Source organism: Hemitrygon akajei, chromosome 6, assembly GCF_048418815.1.
Source record: "Hemitrygon akajei chromosome 6, sHemAka1.3, whole genome shotgun sequence".
In the NCBI taxonomy this organism is placed as follows: domain Eukaryota; kingdom Metazoa; phylum Chordata; class Chondrichthyes; order Myliobatiformes; family Dasyatidae; genus Hemitrygon; species Hemitrygon akajei.
This window is the reverse complement of record NC_133129.1, coordinates 116410627-116426907: the sequence shown is the minus strand read 5'-3', so window position 1 is coordinate 116426907 and position 16281 is coordinate 116410627. Positions and strand designations below refer to the sequence as shown.

Below are 16281 nucleotides of genomic sequence, written 5' to 3'. Positions count from 1 at the left end.
ACATTTCGGACCGAGACCCTCCGTCAGGACTAACTGAAAGGAAAGATAATAAGATTTGAAAGTAGTGGGGGGAGGGGGAAATGGGAAATGATAGGAGAAGACCGGAGGGGGTGGGATGAAGCTAAGAGCTGAAAAAGTGATTGGTAAAAGAGATACAGAGCTGGAGAAGGGAAAGGATCATGGGACGGGAGGCCGCGGGAGAAAGAAAGGGGGAGGGGGGAGCACCAGAGAGAGATGGAGAACAGGCTTTCAAATTTCTTACTATCTTTCCTTTCAGTTAGTCCTGATGAAGGGTCTCAGCCCAAAACGTTGACAGTGCTTCTCCTTATAGATGCTGCCTGGCCTGCTGTGTTCCACCAGCATTTTGTGCGTGTTGTTTGAATTTCCAGCATCTGCAGATTTCCTCGTGTTTGATCAGAAGTATTTGTATGGAAGCTGATATCTCAGGGTAAACACCTTCAAAGATATGAGTTGCAAGGTGAGCTGAGGCACAGTAGTTTTAAAAATACTTGTGTTACGTTTGTAACTTCAAAACATTAAACTAATTCAAAAGAAGGTGTGGGAGATGGAAATGTGAGTCTAATTTCATGTTTACTTTAAACGAGGCACACATATATCATGTAATAGCGTGGTGAATGTGCTTTTACATATAATCTATGCTGAATTATTTAAATGAACAAGCATGCTTAATCAAACCACCCACACACACACACACACACACACACACACACACACACACACACACACACACACACACACACACACACACACACACACACACACACACACACACACTCACTCTCTTGCTCTCTCTCTCTCTCTCGCTCTCTCATGTTACTGAAATATTAAAAACACAACCTGCAGACCCTGTTTTAGTGTTGTCGAGTCAGCAAAAACCGAACAGCCCATTACTTCCTACAAGGTGAAACTTAACGTCACGGATGGCTGTGATGTCCACTCCCTGGTGAGCTCAACGCCTTTCATGCACGTTTTGAAAGGGTAAATAAAACTCTACCTGTGCGAATTCCTACAGCATCGGGTGACCCCTGTGTTCTCTGTCTCAGAGGCCAACATCTGAACATCTTTCCAGAGGATGAACCCTCACAAGACATCGAGTCCTGATGTTCAAGGACATCTTCAATCTCTCATTGGTGCAGTCGGAGGTTCCCACCTGCTTCAAAACGGTGACAATCATACCAGTGCCCAAGCAGAGCAGGGTGATCTGCCTCAAGGACTATCACCCAGTTGTATTCACATCTACTGTGATGAAATGCTTTGAGAGGTTGGTCTTGGCCAGAATCAACTACTGCCTAAGCAAGGACCTGGACCTGCTATGATTTGCCTATTGCCACAATAGGTCCATGGTGGATGCAGTTTCACTGGCTCTCCACTTGGCATTGACAATAGTAATACTTGCGTCAGGCTGCTGTTTACCGTTTACAGCTCAGTGTTCAACCCTCAGTTATGATCAACAAGCTCCAAAGCCTGGGCCTCTGTACCTCCCTCTGCAACTGGATCCTTGACTTCCTCCCAGGGAAAGTGCAGTGAATGAGGATCAGAAATAATATCTCCTCCTCACTGACAAACAACACTGGCACACATCAATGATGTGTGCTTAGCCCACTGCCCTATTCTCTCTACATCCACGACTGTGTGGCTAGACACAGCTCAAATACCATCTATAAATTTGCCGATGACAGGGATGCAACTGTTGTTGGCAGAATCTCAGATGGTGATAAAGAGATGTTCAAGAGTGTGACAGATTAGTTGGTTGAGTGATGTTTCGGCAACAACCTTGCAGTCAACATCAGTAAGACCGAGGAATTGAACATGGACTTCAGGAGTGGGAAGTCAAGGGAACACATGCTAGTCTTCATTGAGGGGTTAACAGTGGAAAGGGTGAACAGTTTCAAGTTCCTGGCTGTCAACATCTCTGTGTATCTATCCTGGGTCCAACATAATTGATGCTATTACAAAGAAGGCATGACAGCAGCGTATTTCAAAGTTGAAAGTACATATGTCACCATATACAACCCAAGATTCATTTTGTTGCAGGCATACAAAGTAAGTCAAAGAATCATTACAAGACCGCACCCAGCAGGACAAACAGCTGATGTGCAAAGGACAACAAACTCTGCAAATACAGAAGAGAAATAAATAAATAAGCAATAACTATAAAGAACATAAGATGAAGTGTCCTTCAAAGCGAGTCCATGGGTTGTGAGAACAGTTCAGTGATGTGGAAAGTAAAGTTGAGTTAAGTTATTCCCCCTGGTTCAAGAGCCAGATGGGTTGAGGGGTTATAACTGTTCCTGAACCTGGGGGTGTGGGACCTGATGGTTGAGGGGTAATAACTGTTCCTGAGCTTGGTGGTGTGGGACCTGATGGTTGAGGGGTAATAACTGTTCCTGAGCTTGGTGGTGTGGGACCTGATGGTTGAGGGGGGTAACAACTGTTCCTGAGCTTGGTGGTGTGGGACCTGATGGTTGAGGGGTAATAACTGTTCCTGAGCTTGGTGGTGTGGGACCTGATGGTTGAGGGGTAATAACTGTTCCTGAGCTTGGTGGTGTGGGACCTGATGGTTGAGGGGGGTAACAACTGTTCCTGAGCTTGGTGGTGTGGGACCTGATGGTTGAGGGGTAATAACTGTTCCTGAGCTTGGTGTGGGACCTGATGGTTGAGGGGTAATAACTGTTCCTGAGCTTGGTGGTGTGGGACCTGATGGTTGAGGGGTAATAACTGTTCCTGAACCTGGTGGTGTGGGACCTGATGGTTGAGGGGTTATAACTATTCCTGAACCTGGTGGTGTGGTACCTGATGGTTGAGGGGTAATAACTGTTCCTGAGCTTGGTGGTGTGGGACCTGATGGTTGAGGGGTAATAACTGTTCCTGAACCTGGTGGTGTGGGACCTGATGGTTGAGGGGTTATAACTGTTCCTGAACCTGGTGGTGTGGTACCTGATGGTTGAGGGGTAATAACTGTTCCTGAGCTTGGTGGTGTGGGACCTGATGGTTGAGGGGTAATAACTGTTCCTGAACCTGGTGGTATGGGACCTGATGGTTGAGGGGTAATAACTGTTCCTGAGCTTGGTGGTGTGGGACCTGATGGTTGAGGGGTAATAACTGTTCCTGAACCTGGTGGTGTGGGACCTGATGGTTGAGGGGTTATAACTGTTCCTGAACCTGGTGGTGTGGGACTTGAGGCTCCTCTACCTTCCTGCTGGCAGCCGCAAGAAGAGAGCATGGTCTGTGTTGTGGGGGTCCCTGATAATGGAGGCTGCTTTCCTACAACAGTGCTCCATGTAGATGTGCTCAGTGGTGGGGAGGGCTTCACCTGTGGAGGACTGGGCTGTTTCCACTACTACTTGTAGGATTTTCCATTCAAGGGCATTGGTGTTTCCATACCTGGCCATGATGTAGGACTTTGAGGAGACTTGCTATGTCACCAAAGGTTCTCACAAATTTCTAGGAGTACCATGGAGAGCTTTCTAACTGGTTGCATTACTGTCTGGTATGGAGGAGCCACTGCACAGGATTAGAAAGAACTGCAGGAAGTTGTAAACTCGGCCAGCTCCATCATGGGCACAAGCCTCCCCAGCATCGAGAACATTCAAAAGGCAGTGCTTCAAAAAGGTGCCATCCATCACTGAGGACATGCCCCCCTCTCATTGCTTCTATGAGGGAGGTGGTACAGGAGCCTGAAGAGACACACTCAATGTTTCAGGAACAGTTTCTTCCACCTAGCCATCAGATTTCTAAATGGACATTGAACCCATAAACACCAGCTTGCTCCTATTGCTCTCTTATTTCAATACTTTAATTTTTATATGTGTTTCTCAGTGAAATTTGGATTATTGTTATGTATTGTTTCTGCAGAACAACAAATTTCACAAGATATACCAGTGATATTACAACTGATTCTGATTGTTGTGACACAATCTTGCTGCATCCTTGCTTGTAAAAAGACCCACATCGTGTTGCAATAACAATGAGTTTACATGGCGTTGATTCTAAAGCAACGCAAACTCAGGATGTTAGAGGGTATGGGTTGCCCTTTGGTAGGGTGACTAAAACTGCACACAGTATGCCAGGTGTTGTCTTACCATTGCCTTCCGTAATTGTAGCGAAGCTCCTTTACTCTCACTCTACAATAGCTTGCAGTAAAGGCAAAGGTGAGCAAAATGTTCCTAATTGTTCTATCTGACATAACTGTGTAACAGGCTCCAACATCTAGACCATTATAGTTTACTTGTTTCCCAGCGTTTTCAATCCTTCCAACCAAAATGAATAACTTTTAATTTCCCTGGTTTACACTCTACCTGCCTGTCTCTTGCCCACTTACGTGTTGTCTGTCTCCTTTTGCAGACTCTGTGTCCTGTCTTCTGCTTGTTGCTGCACTACCTTTGTAGGGGGTTGCTGCCTGTCATTCTTCTGTGCCTGTAGAATGATACATGGTGCAGAACAGAAGGAGCCATTTTGCACAACATGTCTGCACCGGGTCTTTCAAAGAGCCAGTGGCTTAAGGTTAGTCTCTTCAAGTTCAAGTTTATTGTCTGTCAAATGTATGGAGCCAAACAAAAACAAAGTTACTGTGAACCAAGGCGCACAATACTTACACACAATACATAAAGTAATATTGCCACAAATAAACCAACAAATAATAAAACATATTCCAGAAGATTGACATTTAGCATAAGTCACAGGTAAAAAAGTGAACAGTGTAACTCAACTGCTGCTTCATAGGTGGTGAGAACTGGCTGAGTTTGGCAGTTTTACGGCCTGGAGGAAGGAGCAGTTTCCCATTCCAGCAGTCCGGTCCTAGTGCTATGGCACCTCCTGCCTGATGGTAGCGGGTCAAAGAGATTGTTGGATAGATGGGAGGGATCATCGACGATGTTCAGGATCCTGTGTATCCAGTGTACCTGATAAATATCGCAGATGGGTGGAGGAGAGACCTTGGTGATCCTTTTCAGGTTTTGCAATCAGATTTCTAACAAATTTTTCTAATTCCCCATTGGCTGTTATTGAATCAGTATCCATAACTTTGTATAATGTATTCTAAACCAAAACAGCTTGAGCCTTTTTAAAATGGTAGTTTTTTTTCTTCATATCCTTTTTTTGTCAATCAGCAGTGTATTTGTGTATTGACATTTTATATCATAAGCAAGAGGGTAGTCAGAGTGTAGGATACAGAGGTTATAGAGTCGTCGGGAAGTACAGCACAGAAAACAGGCCATTTGGCCCATCCAGTCCATGCTGGACTGGAACCACAGCCCTTCATACTTCTGTTCATGTACCTATCCAAACTTCACTTAAATGTTGAAATTGTTTCAGGAGGCTGAGAGTTAAAGTGTGACTGACAGTTTGATCGTGATTGGTGTTAGAAAGGATTGTTCTGTAAATTGGTTACACAGGCTGCATATTGTCTCCCTGTGGTAGAATGCACCGCATAATGAGAGACCAATGGGGGTCTTCATGAAGAACCAAGCAATGTAAGTGAGGTGCTACGTGAATACCTCGCATTGGTATTCATCGAGGAGAGGAACATGACGTTGCTGATTTCAGAGAGGGGTACGTTGATGGCCAGGAGCACGTCAGTGTTAAGAAGGAAGTGTGTTAGTTGTTATGGAATGCATGAAAACTGATAAATCCCCAGGGTTGGATGTGATCTGCCCCAGGTTGCTCTGAAAGAGATGGCTGGGGCCCTGATGGAGATTTGTGCACCTTTGTCAGCCAGACGTGAGGCACCAGAAGACTAGAGATTAGTTAACATTGTTCCTTCATTTAAGAAGGGCAATGGAGATAAACCTTGCATCCCAGATAGGGGAAATTGTTAGAGAAAATTCTGAAGGATATCAACACTTGGAATGACAGGGGCAGATCAGGAATAGTCAGCATGGCTTTGTGCAGGGGAAATTCTGCCTCGCTAATTTGATTGTGTTTTTGAGAAGGTAACTAAGAAGGTTGATGAAAGCAGGAAAGTAGTCATTGTCTTCTGTACGGGCAAAGTTATGCATGGAAGACAGGTTCAGAAGGTCAAGGCACAAGGGATTCAAGGTGAGTTGGCTAATTAGATCCAAAATTGTCTTGGTTACAGGAGGCAGAAAGAGGTGATTGTTTTCTTTTCTGATTCAAAGTCTGTGCCCATTACTGTTCTACAGGGATCCTTGATGTTTGAGTATGACATGAAAATTACTGGTATTGTGGATAGCAAAGATGGTTGTCTGGGGCTACGGTGAAATGTATTCAGATGGAAATCTGGGCAGAGCTTTGGCAGATTGAATTTAATCTAATCTCAGCAAGTGAGAAATGGTGCAGCGTGGGAAGTCAAAGGCTTCAAATTCATGGTTTCTGGAAGCCTTGTAAGATGGCACCAGTGACCAGTGTGACTAACGGAGAAGTCCTGCAGACAGTTCACAAAACTACTTCATCATCTTCTCCTTTTAAAAAATATACTCCTGTTACTAATCCGTGTGCAAATGGAGCGTGTAATTTACATTTTGAAAATGTGTTTTTTGGGCAGACTGAGCGATCTCGTGCTTTTGCTGTCCCTGAGGGAATTTGGTGCAATTGAGAGCGTGGTTGAGAATGGAGTGTGCCTAATGGCAGGGCAGAAACCCATGATTGGCTCCAGTTCTCAACCAACTCACCAATTAAAGTGCCAAGCAAGATTGAAATCAATGAGAATGAGAGTGGAAGGTGTTCAGTGCCATCTGCTTGTGTTTGACTGGTTTCCCTCTGCTCACTCGCTGCTGTCGGACAAAGGTGCAGTGGTCTTGGGCAGGGTTTGATCGGTGCTGTTTGTTAATTGGACTTGTTTTAAGGGGACTCTGCAGTTCATGTTATGTGTGTTTCTGGTTTCTCCTTTTTTATTGCTGTTTTGTGCACTTCCACACGGACTAGCTCTGCAATCTGCATTTAACGAGTGACGCAGTGCTGAACTGTTCATCCCTAGACCGTTTCAAGGACTGCGGTGTGACGTTCGATACTCTGTGTGTTATTCACTTGTTTTGTGCCAATTACATGATTTTTTTAGTGTGTTTGGTGTTTGATGTTTACTTTGTTTTGTGGCTGTTTGTGAGAAAATGAATCTCAGGATTGTATACTGCATACAGCGTGTACTTTGAATCCTTGAATCTTTGAAGTGTAAACCCAGGTAGCTAGGTGGTGAGGAAGGCATATGGCAGAAGTTGGGGCAGGGAATATAAAGTTCTTGTAAGTTTCTAAAACACTGATTAGATCACAAAGCCTTGTGTGGTGTTCCGGTTGCCACGTTGTAGGAAGGATGCGATTGTGCTGAAGTGAGTGCAGGGAAGGTTCATCAGGATCTTGCCTGGACTGAAGAACTCTAGTTATGGGGAGAGATTGATTAGGCTGGACTTTATCCTTCCAGTACGGGGCTAGCCAAAGGTGTTATTGTCTATTTTAAACTCATTTTTTATTATCACAAGGCCCTGCTGGACATTAAAAACTTGCAGGACTGCAGGTCTACTCTATCAGGAAGTTGTCTGTTGATGGAGAAACTGGAGGAGCTGGACTTGGAAGCAACACAGAAAACCTACAGCACAATACAGGCCCTTCAACCCACAATGCTGTGCCAAACATGTACTTACTTTAGAAATTGCCCAGGGTTACCCATAGCCCTCTATTTTTCTAAGCTCCATGTACCTATCCAGGAGTCTCTTAAAAGACCCTATCGTATCTGCCTCCACCTCCGTTGCCAGCAGCCCATTCCACGCACTCACCACTCTCTGTGCGGAAGAACAAAACTTACCCCTGACATCTCCTACTTCCAAGCATCTAAAAACTGCTTGTTAACCATTTCAGCCCTGGGGAAAAGCCTCTGACACGACTTGGTGTGGATCATGCTGCTGTTGGTGTGAGAGGAGTCAGTGTGCAGTCCAACAGCCACTGATTGCCTTAGTCGCTTTTCTTGTGATCACAAGACCCTGTGGACATTGTTGATGGAGAATGCTGCAAGTTAGACTCACTGATTTATTGGTAGATGGCAGGGAACCTGCGTGGCCTTGTTGTAGCGAGATCTAGGCCTCAAACTCAGTGTCACCTGTTTACTGCCGCCCAGGAGAGAGGTGTTGGAGTCAGTGCGCTAAACCGGAGTGCCAGGGGCAGTGTGGCGTGGCATCCAAGCTGGAGTTGGTGCTGCCCCCCCCCGCCCCCAGTGCTCGCTCAGCTGAAGACAAGTCATATTGTGTTTGATTACAGAGCGCTGCAATATTCATGGCCTTGGGGTGTTGGCTTTTTTTGTGTGACTGATCTTGTATGTGCTTGCTATTTTATGTGCTATAGCTGTCTTGTGCTGTGTGTGACTGTTGGTACTGTACTGTGTTTTGCAGCTTGGCCCCGGAGTAATGCTGTTTCATTTGGTTGTATTCACGTGTGGTTGAGTAACAATAAACTTGAACTTGATTTCCTTGGAGTGAAGGGGCTGAGGGGTAACCTGACACAGGCATAGAAAGATATTTGATAAGGTACCCCATGCAAGGAAACATGGGATCCAAGGGGACCTTGCTTTGTGGATCCAGAACTGGCTTGCCCATAGAAGGCAGAGAGTGGTTGTAGACAGATCGTATTCTGCATGGAGGTCGGTCACTAGTGGTGTGCCTCAGGGATCTGTTCTGGGACTCCTCTTTGTGATTTTTATAAATGACCTGGATGAGGAAGTGGAGGGATGGGTTAGTAAATTTGCTGATGACAAAGGTTGGGGGTGTTGTGGATAGTGTGGAGGGCTGTCAGAGGTTACAGCGGGACATTGGTAGGATGCAAAACTGGGCTGAGAAGTGGCAGATGGAGTTCAACCCAGATAAGGGTGAGGTGGTTAATTTTGGTAGGTCAAATATGATGGCAGAATATAACATTAATGGCAAGACTGTTGGCAGTGTGGAGGATCAGAGGGATCTTGGGGTCCGAGTCCATAGGACACTCAAAGCTTCTGCATAGGTTGACTCTGTGGTTAAGAAGGCATACGGTGCATTGGCCTTCATCAACCGTGGGATTGAGTTTAGGAGCTGAGAGGTAACGTTGCAGCTATATAGGACCCTGGTCAGACCCCACTTGGAGTACTGTGCTCAGTTCTGGTCGCCTCACTACAGGAAGGATGTGGAAACTATTGAAAGGGTGCAGAGGAGATTTACAAGGATGTTGCCTGGATTGGGGAGCATGCCTTATGAGAATAGGTTGAGTGAACTTGGCCTTTTCTCCTTGGAGCGATGGAGGATGAGAGGTGACCTGATAGAGGTGTATAAGATGATGAGAGCCATTAATCATGTGGATAGTCAGAGGCTTTTTTCCAGGGCTGAAATGGCTATCATGAGAGGGCACAGTTTTAAGGTGCTTGGAAGCAGGTACAGTGAGATGTCAAGGTGAGTTTTTTATTCAGAGAGTGGTGCTGCCAGCGTCGGTGGTGGAGGTGGATGTGATAGGGTCTTTTAAGAGACTCCTGGACAGGTACATGGAGCTTAGAAAAATAGAGATCTATGGGTAACCCTAGGCAATTTCAAAAGTAAGTACACGTTTGGCACAGCATTGTGGGCTGAAGGGCCTGTATTGTGCTGTAGTTTTTCTATGTTTCTAAGTGAGAGCAGCACTTTACCTGAAGTTGGGGAAGTCGATGTTCATGCTATCAGGGTGTAGGTTACCCAGGTAGATTATGAGGTGTTGTTCTCTTACTTTTTGTTAAGCTTCATTCTGGCAGAGGAGGTGAGCAAGGCCAGACAGGTCGGTGGAGAATTAAAATGGCTGGCATTGGGAGTTCCAGATGACCATGGCGAACACAGCACAGATGTGTGGCCAACTGGCCTCACCATTGGGAACACTGGATGCAATAAGCAAGTCTGCCTCAGCTGTAAGGGCTGTTTAGGGCTTCGGATGGTGCTGAGGCAGGCATAGGCATTACACTCCTACAGATTAAAATGCTCGAGACGTTGGGGGTATAGCTGGGGAGGGATGTCGATGAGAGAATGATGGAGACTACCGGCTCTTGGTCCAACCCTTCCGTTCACCTCTTTCCACTGGCCATCTCCTCTCTACCTTTCATTCTTGCTGAAGGGTCTTAACTTGAAACGTTGACTACCCATTTCCTTTCTGACAGACTGAGTTCCTCCGGCATCATTGAATTCTGCTCCATATTTCCAGGATCTGCAGTTCTTGTGTCTCTGATCTGGATACTGCTGTTACAGGAATGGTTTGGAAAATGTCAGAATTAAAGTTTTGGACAGAAGTCTGAACTCTTTGTGAATACCTTGGTTCAGGGAATCCAAGAATGATGTAACAGTGATTCTGTCTTTTCTCAGTGAACACTGCTCCTTCTGATTAACATTTGCTCCTTTCCCATCTCTCTAAGGAATTCCTGGACATGCTTGTGAATGCCACTGGGGTTCCCAGAGAGAAGATGTCATTAGAAACCATTTGGTTTATTTACGACACCCTGTTTTGTGAGGTGAGCACCATAGACTTGTGACAAACTGCAGTTGTTTTACAGATGAACAGAGAACAGGGGCACTTACGTACACGTGCACACATACACGTACACATACATACACACACACATGCGTGTGCACACTTACGCTCATACACACCCCTCATTCCTTTCCTTCCCCCTGCAGAGCTCCCAATCTTTGGATTTAAAATCTGACTTTGGTTATGTGCATGTGACAGTGAAAAGGGGGTGACAGTAAGCATAGGGTTCTGATGCAGTGGGTAAACTGTGGATAATGTGCTGATATTTTCTTTAGTGGACAATTGGGCTAAGAGATCACTGAGGTGAAGAGCAGTTTGTTACGAGATTTGACCGGATTGGCTGAGGTTCTGGAGATATTTCCAAGGCAGCGTTCTGGTACAGTGGCCGTTGTGATAAACGTGCGCTGCTGGCTGGTCAGGGCTGAGGTGTGTTCAGGCTGTTTGCAGTGTCAGCATGTAAACAGCATCCATTTCATCTTGGCAGCAACTCCACAACAAAACCGTGCCTTCCTGGGTGACCCCTTCTGTCATGGAGCGCCTGATGTTGCTGAAGGAATTCGCTCTCCATGTCGCATATGGAATGTACAAGCAAGAGGAGAAGTCGCGGCTCCAGGGGGGTGAGTTTTCCCAGGGTCTGAGCTGGACCCAAGAAGGGAAAAGAAGGCATGAAAAAAGGGTGGAAGAGAACTGGCAGGTGGGTCCATTCCCCTCCTGTCCAGTCTGTGACCAGTCTGCTTTCCTCCCTCCCACACTGACCCATCTGATGCCCACCCCACACTGACCCACTCCCTGATAGGATATCTGCATCCTTGTGCCTAGTGCCAGCATGGGGAGTAATCTGTGACATTACTGAACTGGTATCAGTTCCTGGACTGACTTCATGCTTTTCCCGTTTGACTTTGCTTTCTTGTTCTAGGTATGCTCGTGAAGAAGATTCTCCAGAATATTGAACAATCATTGAAGACGTCATCTCCAACACCAAACCCGAAACTGATCATGTACTCAGCGGTGAGTCCTTCTGGTGTTCAGATACCGGAACGAGCAGTATTGTGTCTGCCTCAGGTCCTCAGTTTAGCTACATAAGGTCACCACTGATAAATTATAGATGCAAGACAGAGATGCTGGCAATCCAGAGCAACATAAAATGCTGGAAGAACTCACTGGCTCAAGGAAACATCTATGAAGGGAAATTGACAGCTAACAGTTTGGGTTGAGACCCTTCATCAAGACTAGAATGGAAGAGGAAGAAAGAAGAATTAGAAAGTGGGGCAGAGGAAGGGCTACAGGCTGGCCAGTGATAAGTGAAGGGGAAGGTTGGGTGGGTGGGGGAGAAGGGATGGTGAGAAGCTGGAAGGTGATTGGTGGAAGAGGTAGAGGGCTGAAGAAGGAGGAATCTGATAGGCAAGGACAGTGGTCTATAAAAGAAAGGGAAGGACAAAGGGCACCAAAGGGAGATGATGAGAAGGGATATGAGGGGAGCCAGAACAGGGAATGGAAATTAATAAATTGTAAATAAATAGATCGATAAATTATATCACGATTGACTATATTGGGTACACCCTTCATTGAAGGTGTCCAACACCCCTGTGTGGGTTAGGAGAGTTCTTTCAACTTGATACATTTGTAGAGGGTCCCTTCTGGTGCTGTGTGTGTGCTGTTGTGGTCTTGGTGCCATAACCTGGAACACCGCTGGGCTTGACCAGTAAAACTGCATAGTTCGTGATATTTGATCTAAGACAGTTTATGTACAAAGCCATAGTTTGTGCGGGTGTTGCCGGCGTTCTTGAGTGAATTACTTCTGTAATTATGAACAATATTAATCTGTTTTCAGCACGACACAACAATTGCAGCTCTTCAGATGGCTCTGAGTGTTTACAACCTGTCTGCCCCTTACGCTGCCTGCCACATAGTTGAGCTGTACCTGGAGGATGATGGGTAGGTCCTGCTATGGAATCAACACGCAGTGCACTGGCACTTCTAGCTGCACCTCATCGGGACCCCGTTTGCTGGGATTTGATCTGTCTGCTGACTGTGGGAGGAGTGTTTCAGCTTCCCGGACAGGGTCTGCAGGAACTGGGGTTCTGCCTTAGTCCTAGTGCACGTTTCCCTAAAGGTTAATTTGTAGGTTAAGTCAATGGTAAGGAAGGCAAATACAATGTTAGCATTCATTTCGAGAGGACTAGAATACAAGAGCAAAGATGTGATGCTGAGGCTTTTAAGGCATTGGTCAGACTGCACTTGTTTTGGGTCCCTTATGTAAAAAAGGATGTGCTGGCACTGGCAAGGGTCCTGAGGAGATTAATGAGAATGAGTCCGGGAATGAAAGGGTTAACGTATGAGGAGCATTTGATTGCTCTGGGCCTGTTCTTGCTGGAGTTTAGAAGAATGATGATGGCAGGAGAGGGTGGGGTGGAATCTCATTGAAACCTTTAAAATATTGAAAAGCTCAAGTAGAGTGAATGTGGAGAGGATGTTTCCTATAGTGGGGGAGTCTAGGACCAGAGGGCACAGATAGAGTGGATGTGGAGAGGATGTTTCCTATAGTGGGGGAGTCTAGGACCAGAGGACACAGATAGAGTGGACGTGGAGAGGATGTTTCCTATAGTGGGGGAGTCTAGGAGCAGAGGGCACAGATAGAGTGGATGTGGGGAGGATGTTTCCCATAGTGGGGGAGTCTAGGAGCAGAGGGCACAGATAGAGTGGACGTGGAGAGGATGTTTCCTATAGTGGGGGAGTCTAGGAGCAGAGGGCACAGATAGAGTGGACGTGGAGAGGATGTTTCCTATAGTGGGGGAGTCTAGGAGCAGAGGGCACAGATAGAGTGGACGTGGAGAGGATGTTTCCTATAGTGGGGGAGTCTAGGAGCAGAGGGCACAGATAGAGTGGACGTGGAGAGGATGTTTCCTATAGTGGGGGAGTCTAGGACCAGAGGACACAGATAGAGTGGATGCGGAGAGGATGTTTCCTACAGTGGGGGAGTCTAGGACCAGAGGGCATAGATGGAGAGGATGTTTCCTATAGTGGGGGAGTCTAGGACCAGAGGGCATAGATGGAGAGGATGTTTCCTATAGTGGGGGAGTCTAGGACCAGAGGGCACAGATAGAGTGGACGCGGAGAAGATGTTTCCCTTAGTGGGGGAGTCTAGGACCAGAGGGCACAGATAGAGTGAATGTGGAGAGGATGTTACCTATAGTGGGGGAGTCTAGGACCAGAGGGCACAGATAGAGTGGATGTGGAGAGGATGTTTCCTATAGTGGGGGAGTCTAGGACCAGAGGACACTGATAGAGTGGATGCGGAGAGGATGTTTCTCTTAGTGGGGGAGTCTAGGACCAGAGGGCACAGATAGAGTGAACGTGAAGAGGATGTTTCTCTTAGTGGGGGAGTCTAGGACCAGAGGGCATAGATGGAGAGGATGTTTCCTATAGTGGGGGAGTCTAGGACCAGAGGGCATAGATGGAGAGGATGTTTCCTATAGTGGGGGAGTCTAGGACCAGAGGACATAGATGGAGAGGATGTTTCCTATAGTGGGGGAGTCTAGGACCAGAGGGCACAGATAGAGTGGATGCGGAGAGGATGTTTCTCTTAGTGGGGGAGTCTAGGACCAGAGGGCACAGATAGAGTGAACGTGAAGAGGATGTTTCTCTTAGTGGGGGAGTCTAGGACCAGAGGGCATAGATGGAGAGGATGTTTCCTATAGTGGGGGAGTCTAGGACCAGAGGGCATAGATGGAGAGGATGTTTCCTATAGTGGGGGAGTCTAGGACCAGAGGACATAGATGGAGAGGATGTTTCCTATAGTGGGGGAGTCTAGGACCAGAGGACATAGATGGAGAGGATGTTTCCTATAGTGGGGGAGTCTAGGACCAGAGGGCATAGATGGAGAGGATGTTTCCTATAGTGGGGGAGTCTAGGACCAGAGGACATAGATGGAGAGGATGTTTCCTATAGTGGGGGAGTCTAGGACCAGAGGGCATAGATGGAGAGGATGTTTCCTATAGTGGGGGAGTCTAGGACCAGAGGACATAGATGGAGAGGATGTTTCCTATAGTGGGGGAGTCTAGGACCAGAGGGCATAGATGGAGAGGATGTTTCCTATAGTGGGGGAGTCTAGGACCAGAGGGCATAGATGGAGAGGATGTTTCCTACAGGGGTGAGTCTAGGACCAGAGGGCACAGATAGAGTGAATGCAGAGAGGATGTCTCCTATATTGGGGGGAGTCTAAGAACAGAGGGCATAGATAGTGGATGTGGACAGGATGTTTCCTATAGGGGGTGAGTCTAGGACCAGAGGGCACAGCCTTAGAATAGGGACAGCTATTTAGAACAGAAATGAGAAGAAATTTCTTTAGCCAGATGGTAATGAATCTGTGGAATTCAGTGCACAGCTGAGAAGGCCAAGTCATTGATTATATTTAAAGCGGAGGTTGGTAGGTTCTTGGTTAGTCAGGGCATCAAAGGTTACAGGGAGAAGGTAGGAGAATGGGGTTGAGAGGGGTAATAAATTGGCCATGATGGAATGACGGAGGAGACTCAATGGGCAAAGTGGTCTAATTCTGCTCCTATGTCTTTTGTCAACCAAGACTCTTCTGAAGCAGAAGAACAGAAAATGCAGGAAACACTTGGAGTTCAGGTCTGGTCTCCACATTATAGGGTGGATATGGAAGCTTTAGAGAGGGTGCAGAGGATTATGAGGGTAGGTTGAGCAAGCTGGCACTTTCTTCTTTAGAGTGAAGGAGGGTGTAAGATGACTCGATAGAGGTGTACAAAATGATAAAGAGGCATTGATTGAGTGGACAACCAAAGGATTTTTTTTTCTCAAGGAGAAATTGACTAATATGAGAGGGCATAATTTTAGGGTGATTGGAGGAAGATATTAGGGGTGGGGGAGATGTCAGCTAGGTTTTTTACAGAGTAGTGGATACATTAGAACATAAGAAATGGGAGCAGGAGTAGGCCATCTGGCCTTAAAGCCTGCTCCACCATTCAATAAGATCATGGCTGATCTGACCATGGACTCATCTCCACCTACCTGTCTTTTCCCCATAACCCTTAATTCCCCGAATATGCAAAAATCTATCCAACCTCTTAAATATATTTACTGACGTACCGGCTTTATTGGGCAGAGAATTTCACAGATTTACCACTCTTTGGGACAAGCAGTTCCTCTTCATCTCCATCCTAAATCTACTCTCCCGAATCTTGAGGCTATGTCCCACAGATCTAGTCTCAGCTACCAGTGGAAACAAATTTCCTGCCTCTATCTTATCTATCCCTTTCATAATTTTATATGTTTCTGTAAGATCTCCCCTCATCCTTCTGAATACCGGTGAATACAGTCCCAGGCAACTCAATCTCTCCTCATAGTCTAAGCCCCTCATGTCTGGAATGCCTGGTGAACTTCCTCTGCACCACCTCCACAGCCAGTATATCCTTCCCCAAGTAAGGAGACCAGAACTGCACACAGTACTCCAGGTGCAGCCTCACCAGTACCCTGTACAGTTGCAGCATAACCTCCCTGCTCTTAAATTCAATCCCTCTAGCAATGAAGACCAACATCCCATTTGATGTCTCGATAGCCTGCTGCACCTGAAAACCAACCTTTTGTGATTCATGTACAAGCACTCCCAAGTCCCTCTGCACAGCAGAATGCTGGAATCTTTTACCATTTAAATAATAATTTTATCTTCCATTTTCCCTTCCAAAGTGGATGACCTCATATTTACCAACGTTGTACTCTATCTGCCAGACCCTTACCCACTCACTTAGCCTATCTATATCTCTCCGTATCCTCTGCACGATTTGTTAT

The 16281-nt window shown here is 46.3% G+C and overlaps 1 protein-coding gene across 2 annotated transcripts in view; it reads left to right on the top strand.

Moving 5' to 3' along the window:
- The window catches only part of acp2 (acid phosphatase 2, lysosomal), a 74453-nt gene that overhangs the window by 54356 nt on the left and 3816 nt on the right, over positions 1-16281 (top strand). For both annotated transcript variants that reach the window (XM_073049090.1, XM_073049088.1), the window contains exons 6-9: positions 10361-10456; positions 10961-11093; positions 11393-11484; positions 12308-12411. In XM_073049090.1, coding sequence (XP_072905191.1) covers positions 10361-10456; positions 10961-11093; positions 11393-11484; positions 12308-12411 — 425 coding nt within the window. The remainder of the gene's footprint in view (positions 1-10360; positions 10457-10960; positions 11094-11392; positions 11485-12307; positions 12412-16281) is intronic.